The sequence below is a fragment of the Eleginops maclovinus genome, chromosome 5 (genome assembly GCF_036324505.1).
Source record: "Eleginops maclovinus isolate JMC-PN-2008 ecotype Puerto Natales chromosome 5, JC_Emac_rtc_rv5, whole genome shotgun sequence".
NCBI classification, from domain to species: domain Eukaryota; kingdom Metazoa; phylum Chordata; class Actinopteri; order Perciformes; family Eleginopidae; genus Eleginops; species Eleginops maclovinus.
The window spans coordinates 7,511,764-7,537,867 of record NC_086353.1 but is presented as its reverse complement, the minus strand read 5'-3'; the positions used below and the strand labels follow the sequence as shown (position 1 = coordinate 7,537,867).

Genomic DNA, 26,104 nt, shown 5'->3' with positions numbered 1-26,104 from the left:
CAATTCATTTTTAGGTTTTGAATGAACTAAAAGACTTTGGTGTGCAACTACTCTCAAAGATCTTAGCATTTACTGTTATTGACATTTTAAAAAAACACAGAATTTTAATAAAAGCCCTATGAGTTTCTTATAATTATTTAGCATAACAAATTGAGTTTAACAATCCTTGTGTGTCATTGATAAACCTCTACTAAGCTATTTTTTGTTTCATCTTTGTATTTGCTGGCTGGAATAGGCTATGAAACTGCAAATAAATAGGCTACTTACCTGGCGTGTTAGGAGTCGGTGAAAACTTAAATTAGTTTGTATGTTAGAAAATGTTTTATAAAAATCTAAATGATCACAACATGAAGCAAAACGTTGTATATGTGTAGTAGTGTGGCCCTTGTGTTCCCTTTTCTTCTTTTCAGCTTTAATTTATTTTATTTACAAATAAAGAGTTGTAAAAACAACTTAATGATCAGAAAGTGTTTCCAGTTTTCCTCAAATTTGACCTTAGTATTAAACAATAAAATAGCACCGCCCCTAATTAGGGGGCGTTAGTGTATATGTGCCCGCCCCCTCACACGGCAGGCGTGGGGTCTTAAAGTGAGCGCGCCTCTCCATGACATCAGCAGCTTTGTTTACAGCCTGAGCTCTGAGTTAGCATTAGCATTAGCCGCCTGCCGGGTTTACTGCACATCATACAGGGTGTGTTATTTCATAGTGTGGTTAATATTCTGAATCAGAAACATGTCGGTAAATGGACCTGGACCCGGAGAAGACTCCACAGACGCAAAGCGTGTCGATGGACAACAGTAAGTTACGGTTTAGTTACTATTAGCTTTTTAGATTTGTATCTATTGAAGCTCATTGTTGTCCTTTAAAAGCAGGCAGGGATGAGGAAGCTGCTCTTCCTCGATACCGTACTACCTCTATATAGCATCCTTACAGGCTGCTAATAAGCATCAATTCACCCGCTGTTTATTAAATATTGGCTGTTGTTTGTAAGTCTGCAGTTGTATCAGCATTGTGTTATTCATGTGAATCACTCATGCAGGCCTGTGACTCACTCTTTAAATGCCTCCTAGGCTCTTTCTTGTCGTGCATTAGTTATAGTGTGTTGTGATCTTCCAGTTAAAGTAAAGACTTCTGTTCTGGTGTTGTTTTCCTACAGGTCGGAGTCGTCTTTGTCTGCATCTGCCGCTATGGATGTGGACGCCAAGCCCAGTGCTCAAAGCTTCAGATACAGTCTGAACTTCCCATGCATCGGCCAGTGCATCATCATCAATAACAAGAACTTCGAAAGGACAACAGGTATTTCATTTAGTCTTTTTTTGGTCAGGGCCAGGATCAGTTTGTTTATGAATGACACCTATTCAAAATGAAACTTCCCTGAATACATGTTCACACACGTTACATGTAGCTTCTTGTTTTTAACCTAGTGCTGAAACGCTTGAACAGACATTTAGGAAATCATTAAAAAAAAATTAGCATCTAATGGTGACTAGGGCTAGGCAATATACTGAAAATGTGATTTTTTAAAAATAAAACAAATCAATAGTCAACCCTACATTATCAGTGCTATATTGATATTTCATATAAAGTATTGTAATATTTATTTTCTCCATATGGCCCAGCCCTGTGGTAACACAAGGGTTTGTTACTGTTTTATTGCAATTATATATGCCCTTGTGTTTTTAACTCTAGTCTGACAAAACATCTGTTACACTTTAAGTATAGTGATTATATATTCTCAGTTATTTTGAAAAAGTAATTTATGGCAAAAAGGAAGTCAAAGTATCTATTTTTAGTCCATCTTTCATTCTCTTGTACAGGGTTATTTTCCAGCAGTCCAGAACAAGCAACACTAAGATTTAACGAAGTGCCACTTTGAAATGTTTAGAGTTAGCCCAAGGTCAAAGGTCATTTGGCTCAAGTGTACACTCTTGAATATTTTATTAGTTATAAGACATTGGCTGTAGTTTGTCTTTCACCTTCATGAAAACATTGGTGTGTTTGGGACCCAAACTTTACTTTTACTTCTCTTCCAGTAAATGACATGACTCTATAAAGTGGGCTTTATTGATGATGAAAACAGACACGCAGTTGTACTTACCCTTGTTCATGGACTTTTTATTAGACCACTCAATAACTCCCAGTGCAGCTTATTTAGAGTTGTTTATTAGAAAGTGCAGGTTCTCGCATGACGTGCAGTAGGATTTGCACACAAACAGCCACTGTTCGATTAGTTCCTCTTCCAACTGTAGTGTGGAGCATGGTCTGTTTTTGAGGATGTTAATTCTATATATTTATTTCAAGGCTCAGTAACTTTGATATTGTGGGGTCTTGCTCTAGTGTGGCAGTATACAGAAAAACATTAAAGATATTGACATGTGTGTCATTTTATGTTTTGGTTAATGACACATATGTCAATATGTGTCTGCGCTTCAAGGATTCCATTTATTCCAGTGCAAACAATTCTGAGGGTATAAAGGCCTGGTGTCTACAGTAGGTAGTAAGATAATGTATAAACCTTGAGTTGACCTTAGTACTTTCTTTCCCTTTATGAGCATTGTGCAATGTAAGCTTGCAAAGCTGAGGGGCAGTATGTGCTGTTATTGAAAGAGTCTGCCTCTGAGAAGACCTTGGATACGAATGCAAGCGAATACAGCTTCAGAGTTACTGTATGATGGTCTTAATTTGCTGTCAGCCTTGTGTTTTAAAAACTTGTCCAACAGGACTAACTGAGTACACATGACTGCTTGGTCAACAATGTTCAACATCAAGTACATCATATGACTGAGTGGCGTAAACGGCAAAAGTGGTTACGCCTGTTTAACCTCGAAAATGTTCTTGTTATGGTTGATTTGTGCACATACATTACATACAGAGATATGTCTTGAGATGTACTCTGTAATCCCCGACGCATGTTTCCAAGACTATTACCTAATTATGTGATAAGCCCATGAGAGCAGGCTAGTTGCGGTCCATAACCTCACTCTGACAAACAAAACAGGTGACCATAGTAACAAACTAAAGAGAATATTGATACAGTTCGTTATTGAGGTTGAATACAGACAAATTAAAGAATTTCTTATCATTTCCATATACACGATGTACAAATATTTTAGTGATCTTTTGTTCACAACTATTTTCCGAAGAAGAGCTGTTGACATGTCTTACTAGGAATAGCACAGGTGTTAGGCACCACATTAACGATGGAGCTATTCACTTCAAATGTTCTAATCAGCCATCACACTGTGACAGCAAGTCCTTTTCAGCCATCAATCATGTTATTATTTACACCTGTGTAGGTGTCTTTTTGTTTGCTGGCTGACTAGAGTGAAGACATTTGGCTTATGTAAGGTAGCCAGACATGTGCTCATGTACTCATCATAAAATCATTAAAAAAAGGGTGCACTTAAAAACCTCACCTTTACAGCTCAGTTGTGTGCAGGCTGTGCATACTCAAAATAGTCCTCTGTGCCTCATAGACAACATAACCTGTGTGCCAACGGCATTGTAAAAATTACAGAAGGAAGAACATGTTTTTTACGGCTTGTCGTGAATAAATCTGAACGCCACGAGTAGAGTGTAATGGGAAAAAATAATTAGAAGGACCTTTGTGCAGGGGTATCATGGGTGTTCAATGACTTTAAAATATTCATATGAAAACAAATCAATATTAAGTGCATACAGTTTGTGCTGAGGGTTGAATCTACATATGAGCAAGCCTGGCATGTTTTTTTCATTGTGTTCAAGCAACCATAATTTCTTTGTTTCTTTAAGGCATGAATCAACGGAACGGTACAGATGTAGATGCAGCCCATGCGATGAAAGTGTTCGGAAAGTTGGGTTACAAAACGAAGGTTTACAACGACCAGTCAGTGGATCAGATGGTACAGGTTTTAACTTCTGGTAAGTTGATGAAGACTGTATACTAAATTTGTACATACACAGACAAATAGTAATTCTGTTTTCACCTACGGCCTGTGAAGCCTCTTGAACCAAATATATTAAATGCTATACATTTTGATTTATTTAGCGTCAAACGAAGACCACAGCTCTTACGCCTCATTCGTCTGCGTCCTGCTGAGTCACGGAGACGAGGGCGTGTTCTTTGGTACGGATGGGTCAGTGGAGCTCAAGTTTCTGACATCACTTTTCCGAGGCGATCGCTGTAAATCACTGGTCGGAAAACCCAAACTCTTCTTCGTCCAGGTACTGTATTTATACTTTTTGTACTGTATAGTTTGTCTTCCTTTTTCCTCTTGCGCAAACTAACCTTTAGTTTCTCTAAAGTGTCTAACCAAGTTTTATTTTGTGTGTGTCCGGCACATTAGGCCTGCAGAGGCACTGAGCTTGATGCAGGCATTGAAGCAGACAGCGGAGAGGATGGCACTACCAGGATCCCTGTGGAAGCTGACTTCCTGTATGCCTTCTCCACAGCACCAGGTTAATACTCATACACCAAAACACAGGCCATTTTGTATACTTACCATATTATTTTTGCTTTATGTATTTATCCACCGTCTTTCTCTGATGTGTCTGCAGGCTACTACTCATGGAGGAACACCTCGACCGGGTCCTGGTTCATGCAGTCCCTTTGTGAAATGATCAGCAAATATGGAAAAGAATTGGAGCTCCAGCACATCCTGACCCGAGTGAACCACAAGGTGGCAGTAGAGTTTGAGTCTGTCTCCTATTCACCAGGCTTCAATGCAAAGAAACAAATCCCATGCATAGTGTCAATGCTGACCAAAGAGATGTATTTTTTTCCTTGATGTCTCTACATCTCCAGCCTTAATCTGCAGAAGAAAAAGCTCAAGGTTGTGTTTGTCAATTATTTTAGTTTAAACTGTATGAATGAAGATCAGCTTACCTGTTTTTAGGAGAGTAGATGCAGAGTCACATTTATTACGATTGGCATTATAAAGTTAATTCAGGTTTTAGGCATTAAAAAATGTATGACTCTCGTTTTGAAAAAATGTAAACTCAAAGGTGTTTTTTTTTAAACAATGTTAATGTAAGTTGAAAAACATAAAAGAACATTGTACAATTAGAAATCTAAAGATAAAATGTAATTGATCATGTAATTCCAAGCTCACAGCTTTCTACCAGTGGATGCCTCTTAGCTGTTTACACTATACACATTTCAGGGAAACCTATTGGGAGCCATTTTGATAGGGAGTTTGACCTTCTGTGTGTTTGATCATGAAACTGTGGAAAAGGCTTACTACCCTCAAGCATCAACCTTGTTATGAGTCAGCAGATTTTTTAACTTTGAAAGGGATTGAGTGTAATTTACAAGCCCGTTTCTTCTTTTCTTTACATCCTTGTTGTCTTTTTTTCATTCTCAAATCACTATGGTGACATCTGACATTAAGGTTGAAGAATAATTGGATGAACAATAACCTGATAAATTGGATGAAGCCTAAATGAATGCTGCACTTGTGTTGCAAATTCAGGAAGCTCTACTATGCTATTATGTGTAAGGTTGGTTTTAAAGCTCAGAATTATATTTTCAATGTTGTGGTTTTTTGTTTTCTTTACATGAATTTCTTTGAAATAACTGTTGCAGTGAGTGTGTTCTTTACATTAGCCAGTGCCAGGCTTCATATAGCATGCATGAGTAAAGCCAGCCCACACACAAGATGCTTTCATTTGAGGCACATTTTAAAACTTGAACACAAGTTCTCATTTTCTTGATAGACAGTAGGTAATGTATTTCTTTTTTTTAAGATATGGCAAATAGGACGCCTTTCCGCATTGCTTCAACAGTTACATGCATTCACTTCTTAAACAATCATTTCCAATGGACTGTTGTTGAACTGTGAATCAAACAATCAAACTTTATGTGTAAACCGAACCACCAGCATTTAGTGATTTATAAAAGAAGAAACAAACAATTTGATTGTGTACTAATCCAGGTGCTGCTCATTCATGAGTACATTTTCTAATATTTACAGCAAAATAGCTGAAATCACTTTGCTGTTAAAATACTTCAGTCGTTGGACAATCCCGTTTTTAAGTCCTGTCAATGTAATACACTTGTTGCTAGGAATGTAACTTTTGGTTTATTCATATTCCATCACTATTATGTAAGCAGTTATACTGTGAGATTGGTGTTGTGTTTCCATAAAAAATAAAAACAAGTTTCCATTACGTGTTGTACAACAGTGTTAATGATTTTGTTCTTGGCTCTTACAGTCGTGTATCTGCTCACTTTCCATCAAGTCTTGCCATTGTTGTTCATATCTCATAAATCTAGTTAACCTTTACCAACACAGTAAAGGGTGTACTTTTGCACACTTCTTTTGAGTGTGAACAGGCAGGATTACTCCAGATTTGGCATGTCTCTAGGTAAGAAGAAGTGGGCCAGCAGATCCTGAGGCCCTGGGCCAAATAAAACTCGGTCTCCGATCCCTCACTGCCAGCACAGATCCCACTTTACCTAAACTAGCTCTCACAAAAGAGGCTTACACCTGGTATCTGGAGGACATACTGATACAAATGCTCACAGCTCAACACCTACACACACCAGCCATTAAAAATACCCAGACTCAAAGCCCCCCTGGATACAATATTATAAAGAGTTCATCCAATCAGTTTCTTTATTTTGGTTGATGTTAAGAGTTTAGTCTTGGGATGAAAATTGACAGCATACGCAATGAAAAGCTAATTATTCCTAGCTTTCATGATTGTATTATGTTTACTTTTAGATTATGTTTGCATTAGGCCATTACTTTTATAAAGCATTGATTAGCAGTAACTTAAATATCAAAGACGTTATTTGTCTGGAAATTGACCAATCAAATAATAGCCAAATTATTGCAGCTCTACAGTAGAGCAATCATTAATAAAGGGTTGATTTGTAAACTTTATTTCCACTATAAGGTGCTGAAAGAGAATTCAAATGGATTTTGAGAAACATGTTGGTTATGTTTCCCCTCTATGATCATGCCTTTTAGATATATTTGTTATTTATTTTACTATTATTCTTACTTTAAGCAACACTTTATTGCGCCTTTTGGGACAATAAAGTTAAAATTAGGTTTCTACTGCACATACTATGCGGTTGTTTGAATTTTTCTTTCAATTGTTGTTGGTAATAGTATTGTCTAGTCAAACCAAATCAACAAAACGTTTGGTATTTTAAAACCCATTCACAATTTCTAACAAACAGGCCTGACATTGATGATCTTTCTTAGTGTAAAGTAGGAGTTTACGTGTGGTCCTTGAACGCAGCACTAGTCCTCGCCTCTTTGTCGCTGAAAATAGTCCCTAATACTCTTTGATAGTCGGGTTTAGTTGACTGCAGAGGACGGCGTGTCAGGTTGTTAATTTCCCAGATTTTACATGGAGCACGTGTACTTATTATGCTTATTTCCAACATGATTCTGCAAACTCCGGATAAGTCCATCCTGTAATATTTTACTCTGTTGTTCATTTCTTTAAATATGAGTAAACCAGTTGAGATAATCAGGCACTTTTGGGATAGAAAAGTAAGACATGCGCGGTCCATACACCGTCCAACAGTGAGGAAACGGTGTTTTGTTTTGATACGGACCGTCGATAACTTTGCCTGAAGCAGGAATGGAGAAGTTTCTTCTGGTCTCTCCGCACTCTCTGGCTCTGGTGCTGTCGCAGCTCGGCGGAGAAGATGAACCGGACCCCCCATCATCACCACCGAAGTTAGAGCAACGCGTCACCGGCTACGAGGTGTTCGCTAATTTCAAAGCCGTAAACATGCAGCATTTCTGGAACAAGGCTCTAACACTCGCACTGACTGAGATCTTCTTCCTGGGCTGGATAGATGAGCATGTGCTGCTGATTCAGGGTAAAGAGGTTCATCTGCAGGTGCTCAGAAACGGATGGACCAGGCGGACCCTCAAAGCACCACAAGGCTATGACATCAAGTGCATAGGTGGGTTTGTGAAAATCTTCATCAAGTCTGTAGGAAACATAAATGATACTGCAATCCAACTGTAGAATGTAAACACATAAGAGGGTTTGTTTACCACTTTAACATGAATGTGTTTGAGGGTTTTCAAACTGCAAAGAAGTTGTCTCATTTACATTCTTAGAAACTGGGTTTTTTCTTTTCTTTCAATTGGAACTGTGACTTGCAGCATGGACACAAAAACATGCCCATCAAAGCAGACTTATCCACAAGTAACCAAACACAGTATAACAAATAAGTTGCACACATTAGAAGAAAAAGCAGGTTTTGAGAGTGAGGAGTGGCAATAATTACATGTAATTTACCCTGAAAATCTTTGCCTATAGCAGTGTAATTTATCAGAATGATACGACATAACCCGATTTCTGAACTCTGGTGGGCCATTTTGCATTGATGTAATACTGTGAATATTTCTGTACAGAGACACGTTAAACTTGGACACGAAAAGTCTAAAGTAACGAAGAGGAGAAACTGTGTTCTCAGGTATCACAGACAACTCCCTAAAGACTTAAACTTGGGACTTGATACTTAGAACAAACGTCTTAGGTTTTTACATCATAAAATACCAGAACAGAAAAAAAATAGCTGCACACAAAAATAGGTAAAGACTTATTTCAGACATTCTGCACCTTACTACTGGAATTAACTGCAAAACAAACTAGAAAGAGACACCAACACTTCTAGGAGACTCTGAAGTATTAATTGAAAATATTTTATAAATACTTGCAAGTGTTCAAAATAACTAGCTAGACTTTGTTTGCGATGAATGCAAAGAGTCTTCCCCTCGGTCTCTCTTGTAAAAAGGTCTTTAGTGCTTTCGTTACCTGCATACCAAGTGCCCAAGTCACAAAGAACCAGATAGGAAAAATGCTACCTTTTTCGTTGAGGGTCTTAATCAGGCTGCCTGACAAGACTCAATATGTGGAAGTGCTTTAAAATACTTGACAGCATCTTTATGTCTGTTTTGCTTCTGACAGTTTCATCTGCGGTTTGCTCTGCTGGTTGTTTCATGCTGATTTCCACCCCTTTTTAATAGCTGGCTAAAGAGTGGAATTCAACCTAATAGGACCTCCCTTTTTATCATCGTGATTGAAAATACCTCCCCCTGAGGTTATATCCCTCAGTCAAGAAAAAAAACGTTTACATGAAACTAGTCGTAGCTAGTCCCAAGAGAGAATGTTTAGGCAGCATCTAACCTTATATCCTACCTAATTCATATCAGGTAGACTTAGTCACACAGAGAAGAGAAGACAGGGATTCATTCCCACACTCATACTCTAGTTCTTCTGACAAGGCTATAACTCATGTATGTGCTGGGACAGGTTTGGACGACTTGAGGTATTGTCTAATCCAACTGCTGCGCACATCACACTGTCCTCGCCACCTTTCTTATCTGACTGGTGTGTGTGTGTGTGTGTGTGTGTGTGTGTGTGTGTGTGTGTGTGTGTGTGTGTGTGTGTGTGTGTGTGTGTGTGTGTGTGTGTGTGTGTGTGTGTGTGTGTGTGTGTGTGTGTGTGTGTGTGCACCAAATGAGAGAGCATGCAGAATGTCATAGATTACCTTATTTATGTGCATCTCACAATAGAGCCTCCGTCAGATCTTCAGTGTCATTGATGAACAGCATCTACAGTAGCTGAGAAAACACAAAAATACAGAAAATACTTTTTTGTTTGTTTGATCATCATATGAAGCTCCTTTTATCTCGGTCCAATCACAGCTGATGTCATTACATTTGACTTGATGCTTTTGTCCTGGAATTGGAAAGGCATTAAGCAGGATTTCCAGGGGTGTTTTTGGGGGGAACATACTATTACACTTTTATGAGTGAGAGAAACACAGGGTCTTTAAGCTTAATATTTAGTTTTTACAAATGAAATCCTTCATATATTACATGCAAAGAGACTGGTTTTTTTATATTTACGACATTACACTAATACACAATGCAGGAAACCTTTAGGTGTGTTAGTGTTTGAGTATCTGCAAATATTAAACAATTTGTTTGTCAAGTCAACCCGTGGTACTCTTAATTGTTCAGATTGAACTGTAAATGTTAGATTGTACTCACTGTTCAAACATTTCTAACGCTCCGTTCTGTTATCAGATTTCTACATTGAGCAGATAAATAATGATTGTATTGAATTTAAAAGCTTTAATAATCAAAAGTTAAATCTTAAAATAGATTGTGATTTTTATGTCTCTCCGTCAGACAAAGTGAGGTTTACTTCACTGACACTACTAAAGCAAACACTGATAAGCTGTGGAATGTTTGTCTTATAGCTAATAACTCACCAGACTATAATCTCAAAACCAACAGAGCATATGCAGTTGGTTCACATGCGATTTATATATATATATATATATATAATTTTGTTTTATATAAGTTATCCAATTTCCCTACAAGAAAAAGGATAGGATAAGTATTAACTTGTAAACTAGCGCAGATTGCAATTTAGTCACTGCAATGCATTATTAGGAAACATAATCAATCTTTAGTTTACCAGTAACCTCATGTGAATTCAACCAGGAGTTAAACGTTAACCATTTTCTCCTATTTACGATCACTTGAAGCAGTTTTAAGCATGCATTTTCTATGGAAAATATCCTAAAGTAATAATAGTTCTATACAGATTAAAATCACTGCAGGGTGTATTCTCTTTATGAGCTGCATACAGCTTAGTGTCAAGATTTGAGTCTACAAGACAAGTTCAAACTTAGTTCGACACATTTTCACTGGATGTTCATTAACTGTGTAAAAGGTAAGCATTTGGCATGTAATGCATAAGTGCTAATTAATACACCAATATTATTCTATACTTACACTAACCTGTACATTATTAATAAATAGTCATGAGAAATGTATTGTTGGAGTTTTCTTTAAGGTGTTGTAAAATGCATGTTGATACTAACCATTTAATATTATGACTGCTACACATTTATATAATGCATATTATCCTCCAAATTGCCTGGGAATGTCTGATTAGGGCTGATAGCCAAAAAGCAGCTGGATTACAACACCAAAAGACCAAAGTTGTGGATTTCAAACTGTGTGGAAACTGAGTGTTTTTTAATACTGACATTCAATCTGATTAACTAAGGGACTTTGTGAGCAGGATATGAACAATAGACTGGGAGGAGTGTGTGCTCCTAAGGAAGGAAAAGTGGAGCATTTGTTCAGAAAAACACGATGGCACTGCATTCCCTGCTGTAGCCAGGGTCTCCACTGGAAGGAAAGGGAGGGTCCCAGTAGAGAATTGGGGGAAATGTTAAACGCAGCTGAGAGAGATTTGTTGCCTTATATCCTAATGTCAGCAGTGTTATGTAGGCTGTTGTGGCAAAACCTCTTCTGTCTCTTTATTCAGTCTAGAGGGTTTACTATGGAAACATGTGCTGTCATAAATGTTCCACTGGAGGGCAGACCACCGGCAGAAATGGTCCTGTTTGCAAGGAAGTTGTAACAGGCCACAAATCCTTTACTGGCACAGCTCAGGACTACTCCATCATAATCCAACTAATACTCTGGTTTTAAACATATACTGACAACTAACTGAGGGCCGGGCAATATGCAATTATAATATCGATATGGAAACAGGACATTTGATATCATCTTACATTTTGGATATTGTAATATGGTATAATTGTTGTCTTCTGCTAGCTGCCTTACTATACTGTAACATTGTTTTTCAGACTCTTCACTGAGTGACCACCTGCTTAGTTAATATGTATACATTACTCGTAAATATTTTGTGAAACACCAGTTTTCTATCCAACAGTATGGATATTTATATATTTGGTCAGAAATATCATGAAACGTTATTGCTCCATATCGCCCAACTCTGCTTAGCTTTTGTTTTGGCTATTAAGCAAACGTTAAAGTGCCATTACTTTGGCACTAGAAGACATGGTAAGAAAGTTGTTTAAATCTATTATGATAGTTATCTTTTCTTCCCGTTGTTAAAAAGTAATTAAAAATGTCATGACAGTTCCCCACAGCCCAAAGTAATCCTGTTTCTGTTAGCTGTTATTCATATATATATTTCCCCCCCAAAAAATCAATCTTGGGACGCGAGGTGAAATCAGTCGAACATAAAGATATTTTGATTGCAAAATTACTGAAACGTTTAATAATTATTTTACATTGACATTATTTTAAAAACTGTGGGTCGACTAATCAATTTATTAAGTATTTGTTTAAACTCTTATTGCCACATATTTGTAGATAGCAGGATTTTTTTAATGGGATATCTAGTAGATCATGAAGGATGTTAGAATGGAGAATTTTTAATGTCTTGCCACTATCAAGACATCTGGCTTTTCAAAATATATATTCCTCTGGTCGGTGTGATTGTCCTGTAGTTGTCAGAGGATAACTGCTGGAGGACGTCAATGTCTCAGCAGCGTTGCAGGAGTATTTTCTGTCCGAATAACAGACGGTTTGAGTGTTCGTCTATGTGCCGTCTGTCTGCTCCTATCTTGGGTCGCTGGCCCTTTAACGGGACAGCGCTCAAAGGTAACAGCTATGAGATCATCGGCTTGCGTCGTCATGGCAACAAAGGCTGTTGCAGCACTACTGAGAAATAAAATGGCTGGCGTGGTGTCGCTCTCCCTCCTCCTCACCCCTCCTTCCTCTCCTCTTTCTCTTTGGTATCAGTGAACTGGAGCAGATTGGTTGTGACACCGCCTCCCCCCCGTCCTCCTCCTCCTCACCCGTGGCCCGTCCTGCCCTCTCACTTTGCTCCTTATTCTGTCCCTCCAAACGTCCATTCACACTCCACACATGTGAGTCAGCAGGAGTCTGCAGGAGCTGCCACTCTGAGATTAAGGTGATGCTTTTGGGGGTATGTCTTTTTTCACTGACAGCTCCACACAGTTCTTAATCGACCGGTGGACAGCAGTGATGAGAAAGACACAAATTTAGTTTGGGGCCGTGTTAAATCTTTAGCTTCAGGTGAGACTCCAATGGATGGGAGTTTAAGGGGCCCCGTTTCAGAGCAGAGTGTAAGGGAAGCAGAGAGGAAGGAAGATTGGAATGGAAATTCAGTCAAAGATTTAGACACTGAGATATTCCCCAGACATCATCTGAGGGCTGAATATTTATTTTTTCTTGTGTGTGTGTTAAGAGCTGTTGATATTTGCTCTCCTCTCTGCCTTATGTCCTCTCCCTCTCCCTCTCTTGCATCCTCTCCTCCCCTCCCCTCAGCCTCAATCACCCAGACACAGACGCATGCATGCTCACGCAGAATCACGCGCAGCAGGCGGATGCGCGCATACACACTTTCTCTCACACACACACATACACGTACACACACACACATACTCACACACCCTTCCTGGAGGTGCTGGGAGCAGCTGCAGCATTAGCGTTGAAAGAGATTTGCCGTTGACTGGAGTTTGCATCCCCCCCTGTTAATGAATGGATGCTACGGCGATAGGCTCGGGACCTTCTTCCCTTGGATTGCGGGAAACGGTGGATATCTATTCTTGAATTTTATTTATTTATTTCTATGCTCTCCATTTTTTTCTCCCCACCCTCTCCTGGTGTGCTGTTGTCGAAAGGACGATGGGGTCTTGTGCTTGATCGGATAAAGATGGAGGTGAACGTGGCGTCTCCGGTGCTTGGCATACTATTGAGGTTTCACTGCCCGTTAGGGTGAATGGAGCCTCTTATTTCTGTGGTTTTTTTTAAGTGGGGTCTTTTGTTTTCCGGGGATCGGCCGAGCACTCCTGTGGTGAATTGAGCTATTGTCGAACACTGGGCCTCTTAAGCTTTGAATATTTGACCATCCATCCATCCCCTCCCTTCCTTCCCCTGTTACCTTCCACTCTAAAAGGAACGAGCAAATCCCAAAACCTCCACTGAAATCTCTCCTCACCGTCCTCCTCGCTTCCAATGCCCCATTTCCCTCATCTCTACCCCTACCCCCCCACCTCTCTCCTACTCCCTCCTCCCACATCAGAGCGGCTACGTAATGTGCCTCCCTACGCATGCAAATGGGGATGCTACAAATGGTGGCTGGGACTGATGCCGATGAAAGGGTGATGCCTCGCGCAATCACCTGCACCTCCGCCGCCATCGCTCCAGATCAGCCTGGGAGAGCCCAGCAGCCGATGACAACCCCCCACAGTGCGAACACGGTCGTTTGTAGCCTTCTCGTGGATGTAAATGAGACGTGTGTATGTGTGTGAAGGTGCACACTGGTTCCTGCCATGTCTGGTGTGTGATCGCTCTAGCGGGACGTTCTTACTGATGCGGGGGAGGCACTGAGCCTGAGGTTGGTCGACCTCCCCCTGCACACCCCCCCTTTCCCACCTCCCTCCTTCCTTCCCCCTTCTCCCCCCATTCCACCAAGCCCCTAGGGGTGAAGGCCACCTGGTAAAGGGGTCACGATGAAGAAGAACCGCAGCAGCAATCTGCGGCGGGCCTGGCCCAGCTCGGAGCTCAGCGAGCGCCCGCTGGAGCACAATCTCTCCCGTAGTGAGAAAGACATCCGTGTGCAGAAGCAGCATCTTCCTCCCCCTCCTGCTCCTCATTTCTCTCCGTCCCCGCCAAGTTATCGTGCGCCAGGTGAGTCTTTGACACTCCCACCTACAGAAGCTCCTCCCTCTCACTACGCAGAGCAAAGACACAGTTTGATTTGGGGGCAAAGTTCAGAAGAAGGAAATGATAACTCACCTTTTATTACTTCTCTAATGTATGAAATGTGGTAAAATAGAAACAGAAGAATTTCAAATATTCTTAAATGATTTAATGTAAAGCGTTCTTATGTTATAGGCAATGTAGGGCACTCATTTGGCTTATGTTACAATTCTTCTCTATATTTCTGTTTGTCCAACTCTGTGTAACCTTTTTACTTCCTAGCAAATTCTTCCATTTCCTGCAAATCTACCCATATACAAACCATTATGTTTAATATGTTATAGTTCCTAATAGTTACTCCTTATTCATACTGTTAGTTGCATCACCTCTGTGCCCAATTGTGTGACAGATTTATATTTGGCATTGGTTGAAATTATAAAAAGGGCTTCTTGGCTATCTCTCATCACAAACTCATGTCCTTACCAAGAATATTTGATCTTTTCTGTCTCCTTTAATATAAATATTTGCACATCTCTCTGCTGTCTTTAGTGCTTTCTCGTAGGATGTGAAACATTACTACTACAACCTCATTCCTATACTATACTTTACTATTCCATACTAGTCTCTACCATAAGAACTCAAGACCAGGATTTTTTTTCGACCAATTCTCTGGCAGATGCAGCTATTCTCACGTTTACAGAAAAAATAAATGTGTGTAAAGCTTTGTAAAGCCACAGAAAGCTTAAGGGGCTGTGATACTAAGCAGAGATAACGTCATCGTGTTGCCTAACTGACCACTCAGCTGAGTGTGGTGAGGAGGCAGGGCCCTGCACAGACTGCAGCTCAGGTAAAACAAGTGAAGACGGTGAATTACAAAACTCGTGATCAATGAGGCAATAATTCTTCTGAATATCTGTGAACATCAGGACACACAATGTTAGGTTAGGAATCAAAGATGGAGGCTGTGGTGGAATATTTTTTCTTCATTGTGTCGCGTGATTCTCTATCGATCAGCAGATTTAGGTCAGAGGACAGGGTCAGCTACAGCACAGATGCTGCAGCGATGGATTCGGTGTGTTGCTCTACAACCTTTCAGCGGGGCAGATGTTTGCTCTCAGGGAGGCTTGAAGCTGGGCCGTCTGGTTGTAGGATGATCTCACTACTCACTACTGCTGACAGCAAAGCCAGCTTAATGCAACAAAGGCAACAGAGAATGAATGTGTGTAAGCTCTAAATGTGGCTCTAAAGTCAGTCATATTTTGTTAATATATGGGTTGATAGTGCAAGCGTTTGTGGGACGATGTGAAGTGAACGAGGAGGAATCAGGTGATCTTGCACTACGGTTGCTGCAGCAGCTGCCTCGCTTTGCTAACCTACGAGAAACAGGAGGGAGAGAGGCTGTAAGAAAGCACAGAGAGGAGGGGTGGAGCTGAGCGAGGCAGCATGCAAACTGCTGCCGTTTGACCATTACATCATAGCTTCACACGCTGCGCCTGCTGTTCATTCATGATCTAACCGTTCCTCCTCCTCCTCCTCCTCCTCCTCCTCCTCCTCCTCCTCCTGCAGGTGACGTGTCTCCGATCAGTATGTCACCTATCAGCCAGTCACAGTTCATCCCGCTGGGGGAGATCTTGTGCCTGGCCATCTCTGCTATGAACTCTGCCCATAAGCCTGTCAACCAGGAGGCTCTGGTGGAGCACCTCACTGCCAGCTTCCCAGGTACGCCCTTTGACCTCCTTATTTAACATGGGACTGCACTAAAGCATGCAAAAAACGATTTATGAATATATAATGAAGCATATGTGAGAGAATAATCAGTTACGGTAATACTAAGGTTAAAATGGTGATTATATACATCCATGAATGTGTCATATACCTGGTTTATTGTCTTCTGATTTGTTGGTAAATCACCTCAGCCTAATTGTATAATAATAACAAAGCGCTTTTCATACAGTCGGTGAAGTTCCAAGTGCTTCACAAAATGGCACACATCACAAATTAAAACAAACAACAAGAAAGTCCCCGATGTTAAGACCTTTTTGAACACATGCAGCATAGCAAAATAAAACAGCATTTTAACGGGTAAAGACATGTCTAACATAAAAGCCGGGTTCAAAAAGCAAAATATTCATTTCAAATTGAAATATGTCATCCTATAAAACAACAAGCTAACGGCATTATTTTTCAACAGGAATAAATCTGAAGCAATTAGACGGTTAAGCGAATAGAACAGAAAATGATTTGCCAACTATTTTGATAATCGAGTAACCATTTTATTATTACATTTTCAGAGCAGCTTTTAAGATTTGCTACTATTCTCTGGTGTATACCATAGAAAAGAGAATATCTTTTGACTTTTAGCGCAAAAATAAAGCTGAGATATAATAAGATATCAAGTTGAGAAATGATGGTGAACATTTTTTACTTTTTTCTGATTTTGTTGACAAAATTGTTGCAGTCTTAAACTTGAATATCATGCCAACAAACATGCGTAAAAAGCACAAAAACGCATTGCCTTCCTCCTCTCCTGTGTTTTCATCAGGTACTGTTATTAGTGGCGTTGCCGATGAACAAATGATTTATTCTGAATTGTGGATATTCTCTTGTTAAAAGTGCAGGATGATTAGGTTTTAATCTAATTTCGCTATCACGAAATGTTTGCGCTGTTCCAAAAATAACATTTTAAAATGTAGTTTGTTTTAATACATGTAATGTTTTAACACAAAAGTAATTTTCTTTGAAACAAGCCCAATGTTCAAAATCTGAGGTTTTACCCATACACTGAAAAGGTTTTACCACTGTGAAACAACCAAGTTCAAAGGAAATGTGTCCCTCAAAATCCTCTTAACCTCTACTTAATGCCAGCGTGGAAAGGAGTTGAACTTATAGGTTGCATCATTGCTGTGTAGAAAAAAACAGGGTGATGTAATGTCAGGCAACACTGGCCATGCTAGACAAAGGCTATGAATAGTTGTATTTAAAATGGACTTTTAATGTTTATGTGGTCATTTTTATAAACTAAGCTCTTGAGATGACTGATTAAATATCATTAGCTTATTAATTACCTTATTTTCATACAGCTTAAATCTTAGGTTTTCATGTCAAGTCATTGTGTTACATAAAAATAAATGTGGATTTGTGTGTCCTGTTGTGGTCAATTTATGAAAAAGCTGGGTTAATCATCAATAAATGAAAAAGTGTATTTGTTTGGTTGAACTCAAATGTATTTTCTAAAGAGGCGCAGAAAAGATCTGCATATACTATTTAGATATTTTCTAGAGAATAAAAAAAAGAAAAACCTTTACATTACTATTATTTGAATATTTTGAAAATGGTAAAAACAAAAATAGAGGAGAAAAAATTAATAGCTTATATTGATTTATTAATTTATGAATTGTCAAGCAAAATTAAAACCAGAGTTAAGCTGAGCTCAAATTCTGGCGAGATCATAATGCACACTGTATTTGTCAAGTTTAGTTTTTGTTTGATATTTTACTACAAAAAATAATTATTTAGCATGAAAAAAACGTAGGAGATGCAGAAAGTTTAAACAATAGTTCAGTTTTTTGGTTTTTTTTAGTTCCAATTTGTTATATTTTAACCAACTTTAGGTGAAATTGTGCACCTATATTTGATATGCCTTTTTTTAAAGTCTTTTTCACTTTTTTAATGATGTTAACACAATATGTTTTAAATGAAATGTGTTCTACAACTGTGTCTGATCTATATTTTTCCTGCAGGCGTGCCTACACCTAGCTCAGAGGTTCTGCGACATACCCTGAACATGCTGGTGCGAGAGAGGAAGATCTACCCAACTCCAGAGGGCTACTTCATTGTCACCCCCCAGACCTACTTTATCACTCCGTCCCTCATCAGAACCAACAACAAGTGGTATCACCTGGATGATCGGCTGCAAGAGCGCTCACCGCTACCGTCACAGCAGCAGCAACAACAACAAAATCAACAGCAGCAGCAGCAGCAGCAACCTCAGCAATGCACTTCACCTCCGTCTGGTAATGTAACACCATCTACACCTGGCTGCCTGAGAGAGAGGCCTCCTCGTAAGAATCACAATGACTCATACAACTCCTATCGCGAAGACTCGTCCAGACTTCACAGTACCAAGTCACCAAAGGAGCACAGAGGAGATTCTTATCAAAGTAAGCCGCCCAAGGATCACAAGAGTGGGGAAACTCCACCAAGCACGTCAGCTAAGGAGCATCGAGGAGAACCGCCGTCATACCCCCATCCCCCTCCTCCCACTTCCCCTCCTGTCGTGCAACCGCCGCCTCAAGAGCCCGCTGAAAAGAGCAAAAGCATCACTTCTTTTCCTTATAAAACTGACACTCTGACCAAAAAGAAAGAAGGAAGTGGTGGCAGCGGCAGTGGCGAGAAGCAATCCAAAAGGTTTGGTCTCAGGCTCTTCAGACTGAGTTTCAAGAAGGACAAAATGAGGCAGCTTGCCACCTTCTCAGCTCAGTTCCCCCCAGAGGAGTGGCCTCTTCGTGATGAGGAAGTGCCAACCACGCCCATGCCCCGCGAGGTGGAGATGGAGATAATCCGCAGAATCAACCCCGATCTAACTGTTGAGAACGTTGCAAGACACACGGCTGTGATGAAGAGGATTGAGGAGGAGCGTTCGCAGAAGAACAAGGCGGGCTCTTCAGCCCACCACAGTGCACGCAGCAGGAGGGGGAGGGGCCACCGGAGGGCCACACATGGTAAATCCCGCTCGCACAGCAAACCCCGAACCTCCAGGGGAGACCCGTCCGAGGGTTCAAACTGGGACCTCTTGTTCATGGAAAGGGATTTCCGCTTCTTTAGCCACTCGTTAGTTCGCTCACCTCGGGAGGCCATGTACACCTTGGAGCGCAGGCGAAGTGGAGGCGCAACTTACCTGGTCCATAGCAACCCCAACATTACAGAATCGTACTGCCCTGTTACCCCTGAGTGGGACGTGTCTGGGGAGCTAGCCAAAAGACGGACGGAGATGCCCTTCCCTGAGCCGTCGCGCGGGACCTGCCAGTCCAGGGTGCAGAGAAGTCACAGTCACAATCAGGACAGGAAGTCGCGTCACGAGAGGTCAGATCAAGCTAAGGAACGCTCTCGGTCCATGGACAACTCCCTCAAGGGTCCATCACTGGGGGTGCCAGAAGACTTTGAACCCACTCTGGAGGAGCGTAGTCATTACTACACTGACGACGGCACCCTGCGCGCCACGCAGAAGTCCTCCCACTTCTCAAGGATCATGTTCTCTGCTGCTAAGTTCCACTCTGATTTTAATGTGCCTGATTTGGGGAAAGGGAGTTTGGACGAGTCAAGGATTCGGAGTACGATGGAGAGGAACAAAAGCAGAGACAGCTTGCCAACGTACAATGAGTTAATGGGACTTTCTCCTAAGCCCTCAACAGATGAGTACTTCCAGTGCAATACGTCAAATGAAACAATCCTAACTGCCCCTTCGCCTCAGGCAAAATCAGAATATGACACATTAACCTCATCAGGGGGACTCCGAAAGGGCTCTCCGGCTGACCGGCAAACGCCTCACCTCACCTCTCCTCACACGATGGAGTACAAAGAGGACTTGTCGGCAGCAAAGGGACAGAACGGCTCAGTGCGTCTGACGCCAAGCCAGACGCCCGAGCCGGCGCAAAATGCCCGTTTGACGCCACACCAACACAATGTAGATCCCGGTGGGGGAGGCGGTGGTATGGCGATCAAGAGGAAAGAGATCTTCAGCAAGGACACTTTGTTCAAACCTCCACACAATGCCTTGTCCACAGGCTACGTGGACAGCAGCTACACCAAGTCCGGCACATTGCGGAAAGCCTCACATGCCAAATCAACAGAGGCCCTAGACAATCCTGAGCCCCAGCAGCCTTCCAATTCAGCCACTTCCTCAGCGTCACCGGCAGTTTTACAGAGCTGCTTAGAGCCAACAGTCCCCTCCGCCTCCTTTGACTATTATAATGTATCAGATGATGAAGAAGAGGAAGAGGCAGAGGAGGACTCGCACAAAGAGTTGGCGACGGCAGAGGACAACAAGGACCATGGGGAAGTGGGTGGTAACGGTGGAGGCAGTGGTGGTGGCGGGGAGGGAACCATGCAGTGGCTCCTGGAGCGGGAGAAGGATCATGATTTGCAGCGGAAACTGGAGACCAACCTGACCTTACTCAGCCCCAAGGAGACGGAGAACAGCAGCAGCCAGAAGTCGGCCCACTCTGCCCGTTTGGACAGCATGGACAGCAGCAGTGTCACGGTGGATAGTGGATTCAACTCCCCCAGGTTTGTGCGAACATTATCGATAAATAATGTCAGATGATGATACATAAACTGTGAACTCTTCGTACGGTTTACTTTGGAAGGCAAACCTTAGGTGAAACACATTGGGGCCTAATATAAATAAATACCTTGAAACATTTAGGTAACCCTCCAAGGCCAAGTAACATTTTATTTTGACAACATTTATTATTATTATTAGCTCAAGGTCCACTACACAACTCTAACAGTTTCTCTCAGTGGATGGATCTGCCTCAGTAACCTGAAGTATATAGGTTTAGACACTTACAATTAAATCTCAACTCTTTATCAGCACTCAGTGACCATTTTATCAGATAGAAGTGCAAAATATAGTTGAATCTTACAAAACACATTTAAGGAGCTGATAATTATTGGTATTATTGTCAGCAATGTGTGAATTCAATTACTGAGGTTGTATTGCCTGAGATTGTAGAGGTGAACATAATAATGTGGACACAGTTTATTTCTATTTACTCACTTTATGGATTTGCTATTTTTTGGAGCAGCTCTTAGTGAGTACCTATGGCGCCTCTTAAATCGGATACAATGGTGGTAAAACAAGGCTTGGAATCAGTTTCCTGCTCTAACTTCAGTATAATACAACTTTTCAGAGTGCAACACAAATATTGGTTTCTATAAGAAGACTGCAGTGTTGTTGTGCTCACAATTCATCGAGTTTGACCCCAAACTAGCTGAGCACATGTAAAGCACACACTTAATGGTTATTACAATTCGATAGTAGTATAACCATAATGTATTTATTTTATTAATCTGTTGGTTGCTTCATTTTGTGTTTGAACAACAAATGAAAGAGACCTTACGGATAGTGTCATGCAAGTCACTTACAGTTGAGCCAAATGACAAATGGATAAAATGAAACAAAATGAGAATAAAAGTTTCAACTTTATACGAACAACTGCAAACATCAGTTTATCAAAAGAACAAATGTACTTGGCAGCAAGCTATTTTTCTGTTGAGTCAGCTCCAAAGAAGCTAGAACCCACATTGCAGCTGAAGATCCCCTGTCCTTAGACTCCAATGACTATAACACTTTCTGTCAAATTCCTCGATCCAAGACAGTAGAAAATGACCCTGAATACACCATCTGTGTTTTCTCAGCATTTATTTTTTACTCTGTCTGCAAGATATACTTGAAAATAGTTTTATTGTCCGAGTATTCTTTATTTCTAGCCAAGAAGCACCAATGCCATACACAATGTGAGATTTTGTGTTGCATTTTGAGAGCTAAAACCTGACTCTCTGCTGTCTCTTGTGCAGGACACGTGAAAGCCTTGCATCCAACACATCCAGCATTGTGGAAAGCAATAGACGGCAGAATCCAGCGCTGAGCCCCGGCCACATCGGCACCAGTAGTATCGGACTGCCTTTCAGCTTTCGCGCCATCCCAGAGCCGCCCACCACACAGCCTGAGAAACTCCAGAAGTCATCGAACTGCCTGGCCTCCATCACCAGTGTCTGACCGCAGCACAGACTGAGACCATGGATGGTGGTGGAGGAAAGAGGAAGTGAGGGGCTTCACCAATTTTAGACCTTCACTCTCCTCAACCAATACACACACATTCACATAAACACACATCTTCAGACTCCTGAGAATCCATTTACTGGGACTGTTACAAAAACAGGCATGGCTTCAAGAGACTGTTCCCACAGCTTCAAGAACTTTACTGCAAAAAAGAGAAGAAAAACTACAAGACCACTGTAGGTGAGGAAACCTACCTGAAGTACTTTGATTTTTGGTGACATGGACTCTAGTTTGGCTTATATCAAGATTCTTGACTATTGGTATTGGAAAGTAGTAGACTATAGGATTCAAGTTACATTTGGAAATATCAAAAAAACGTTTTATATTACTTAACAATACATGTCCAATTAAATGTTCTCCTTCCTGAAATAGCGTCAAGTTCTTCAGGACGATTCAATGTATCAGCACAATGTCGAGACAATAAAAGTTGATCCTGAGAACAACGAATGAAAGATATAAAAACATAAATCAGCTCAGATTTGTGTACCGCAATGCAAATGATGTATGTATACTCGATACTTTTGATATCCTAATTATTATAATGGTGGTATTAAAGATGCTATGTGACCAAAAATGATGTTTGGACAGAATGAGCTGCATCTCACCCTCACATGCAAAACACAAAAAATCTCACCATGAGGTTCATTTACTGTCAAATCTAGAGTTTTCATTTATGTCTCAATGTTCTAAAGGAAGAGAAGCTTGCCAAGATATCATAAAAGTGTAATCAAGTGTATCAACCTCTACAACTCCCGGAGCACTTTAAGGACTTTTTTTGGTCCATGTTTAAGCATAACAGTTAAGAATACACTGAATTATTGACCTTTTAAAAAGGTGACAAAACAATCAAGGTAAATGTGTATCCGTTCTGAAGCTTTCACTCATGTCCCGTGATCTTCCTCAGCAGATCAGTCTCATCACAGTCTGGAATTCTGAGGTTTTTTTAAGGCTTTTATTTCAGCTTTTTAATTCTTTAGTGCTCAAAACAGCACAGACATGTTGTGTTGTGAACAGAATGAGAATACTTTTGATAGCAGGTTCTACAAAATGCAAACGGAAAGGGTCTGTTCATCATACTGACTTGGCTGTTATGAATTCAAGTTAAGATGTTTAAATGGTCAGATAAAGCAGATTTTATTTTCTAGTAAGAAAAGAGCTCCTTATAGACTGGCGACACTGGGGTCTGTGCATTACCTAGAGTAACCAAGATATTCTTTCTAAGGATTAATCATTTGAGAGCTGATATGATAAGTAATGATATGATAACAGAAAATAAATCAGCAACTACTCTGATAATGCATTAATAGTTTGAATCATGTTTCATGCAGAAATGCCACCAATGTCCAGGTGACTCTGCTGCTTTTCTTTGTCTTATATGAAAGGACCATATTTGCTCTTTGAACTGAGAAAGACGGGGATCTGAATATGTAACCTTGGGCTAAGGGAAATGTGATTGGCCTTTTTTTCATCAGGCCAGGGGCAAAACCATGACTCAATGTATTGTAAAGATATCTAGCACATTAATGACAACAATTGTTTGTTGCACTACTAAATAATTGTGCACTTACTCAGTGAAAGTCTATAAAAAGTCTCAGGATGAATCCACCAATCAAATACGAGTCCATGAAGTTTGCCTTTTGTTCATGTCAGGTTTCGATGGTTTGTGCCGCACAAACAATATTCAACTTCATTGAAATAAGATGGTATAAGTCACAGTTGTGTTGATCTCAAAACCTGCTGTTTTTTTTTCTTTTTTCTTTTAAGTTGGGTAAATTGTTACTTAAGGTTGGTCATCATCATTGACTGTAGATAAAGCCACAGTTTGGGCCCCAGAGGGTCAGACAATTTGTGAAACTACATGCAAAGTCAACTAGTATGATGTTTATTGAACATGAATACACAACATGATTCTCTCATCATAATAATTCCAAATGAAAAGTACTGTTTCACATTTATGAAAAGCATATATGAGTTTTACACGTATTTGATCATCATTTTCAGTCATGCTGTCATTTAAAAACTACAACCATTCCTTTAGAAGTAAAATAACTAAAAACAAACATCTTGATCTTAAAAGGTTTAAACTGAGCGCTCTCTAGTGGTTGTCTGGCTGTACAGCAGCTCAAGGCTGTGTGGTTGCACCCGGTTGCATAAAAGTGTGACACCTGAAGCTCATCTAACTGATCCTATAAGGTAAGTGGCTTATCCTTAAAATCTTAAAATGGGTCAAACATAGATCTTAATCCATCTACATCAATGATCATATTGTTTTTAATAGCCTAAAAATGTATTGTGAGCATTGATGGAAAATTACACACTTTTTAAATTTACATTTTCACAGTGTTAGCATCAAAATATACGTATAACTACTAACATTAAAATAGTCATTCTTCACAACGGCCCTTTCTTAAAATAACGTTTATTTAAATACTGCATAATGTGTTCAGCACATAGAATTGTAAAGGAGTAAATGAGGAACTTAGACTTTTAAACTAAAGGCCTACTATTATTCTGGGTGGCTTGCGAATTTAACCAAAAAATGAATACAGTTGAACATGATGCATTGTTTGGTGTATCTACGTTGTAGAATTATTCTGAACCTTCAAAAGGTTGAAATGTAGAGTGGAAGTCTAAAGGACCAGGAAATGAAAATAATCATAAATACAAACACCTTACTAGGACTTAAATAAAATGATTTGTCCAATTTAGTAGGCCTACTATACACTTCATATTTCCCCCAGTTTAACACAGGTGATAGTAAAACACTCACCTCATCTCCTTAATGTGCTGTCAGTTGTTCATTCTGTCAGTTTGGGTTGCCATGTTTGCCAAATTTCCGCTTGTTGTCGTGTTGCCTTCATGCTTAATAATCCTCTCAGAAAGATGCTTGACCTCCTTAAAGTCTGTTTTTGAGGTACCATGCCCCCCGAGTAAAGTTAAAGAACACGGAAAGCATAAGTGTGTTCTCTGGCAAGCTAGCAGTGATGTGTTTTGGTCTCGTGAACCACTCAAGTTTAAATCTGTTGTTGTTGTGTTTACTATCAGTTTGCGGCTAGTGAGCATCGAGGTGTTGATGTCAAGTTGAACTTTATAACGTTTTGTTTTGCGTTAAAAGACAATCAACATCTTTCGTTTGTTTAAATGCGATACATATTTCTACAACTGTATTTTAGTAAATGTCTAATCAAACTGCAGCTGGGGGAAAACTATGTAGCTAATCAACCCCACGAGGCTCGTTGTTTATTCACTAAGCGAGCCGTTAAAAGCACCTTTAAGTAATATTATATCAGCCAGTAGGAACCACAAGGCCTATTTGGCTTTGTTTATTGTTGTTGTCGATACTTGTTCACACCGCTCGCTTTTATATTTGGTTGTCTCCTGCGAATGCCACCTGGGTCTGGTTTTATGTTTTAAGCAGCTTTCATAAGCAGGTTTTTAAGGATGATAAAGGAGCTAGGCTGGGATACAATAGTGTCCTGTTTTTATTTCTTTACTAATCATCAAGGACAGACTATATTAATTTATTGGAGGCATTATATGAACTGTTTATCTATTATTTTTAACAGTACTCGTATCTACTTAGCTAACCATTGGATAGCAAGTGGTCGTAATCATATTTCCCAAATGTTTATAATTTGATAATATTTTAATTTTACCACTGAATAGGGTTTAAATTATTATTCCAGGCTACATTAAAAACACACAATATGGCTTTTCAAGTGGAAGAAGTGAGCTTTAGACT

The 26,104-nt window shown here is 40.2% G+C and overlaps 2 protein-coding genes and 1 long non-coding RNA gene across 4 annotated transcripts; 2 read left to right on the top strand and 1 right to left on the bottom strand.

The window, feature by feature from the left end:
* Positions 1-582: 582 nt before the first annotated feature.
* Positions 583-6,147, top strand: casp3a (caspase 3, apoptosis-related cysteine peptidase a). Its single transcript, XM_063884107.1, has 6 exons — positions 583-797; positions 1,157-1,296; positions 3,772-3,900; positions 4,028-4,203; positions 4,326-4,437; positions 4,537-6,147. Exons 1-6 carry the CDS (start codon positions 733-735, stop codon positions 4,764-4,766), a joined length of 852 nt encoding a protein of 283 aa, XP_063740177.1. The 5' UTR covers positions 583-732; the 3' UTR covers positions 4,767-6,147.
* On the bottom strand, positions 5,918-25,527 carry LOC134864824 (uncharacterized). Its single transcript, XR_010165875.1, has 3 exons — positions 25,133-25,527; positions 9,506-9,578; positions 5,918-7,936 (listed from the first exon to the last, which is right to left on the bottom strand). It is a non-coding gene; the product is annotated as an uncharacterized LOC134864824 (long non-coding RNA).
* On the top strand, positions 7,314-24,087 carry stox2a (storkhead box 2a). Of its 2 annotated transcripts, none has more exons than XM_063884096.1 (4): positions 7,314-7,909; positions 16,086-16,238; positions 18,260-20,804; positions 22,098-24,087. In XM_063884096.1, the coding sequence occupies exons 1-4, from the start codon at positions 7,579-7,581 to the stop codon at positions 22,297-22,299; spliced, it is 3,231 nt and encodes a 1,076-aa protein (XP_063740166.1). In that variant the 5' UTR covers positions 7,314-7,578; the 3' UTR covers positions 22,300-24,087. The 2 variants fall into 2 exon arrangements, with proteins under 2 accessions (XP_063740166.1, XP_063740167.1); XM_063884097.1 differs by lacking the exon at positions 7,314-7,909 and adding an exon at positions 13,209-14,507.
* Positions 25,528-26,104: the final 577 nt, after the last annotated feature.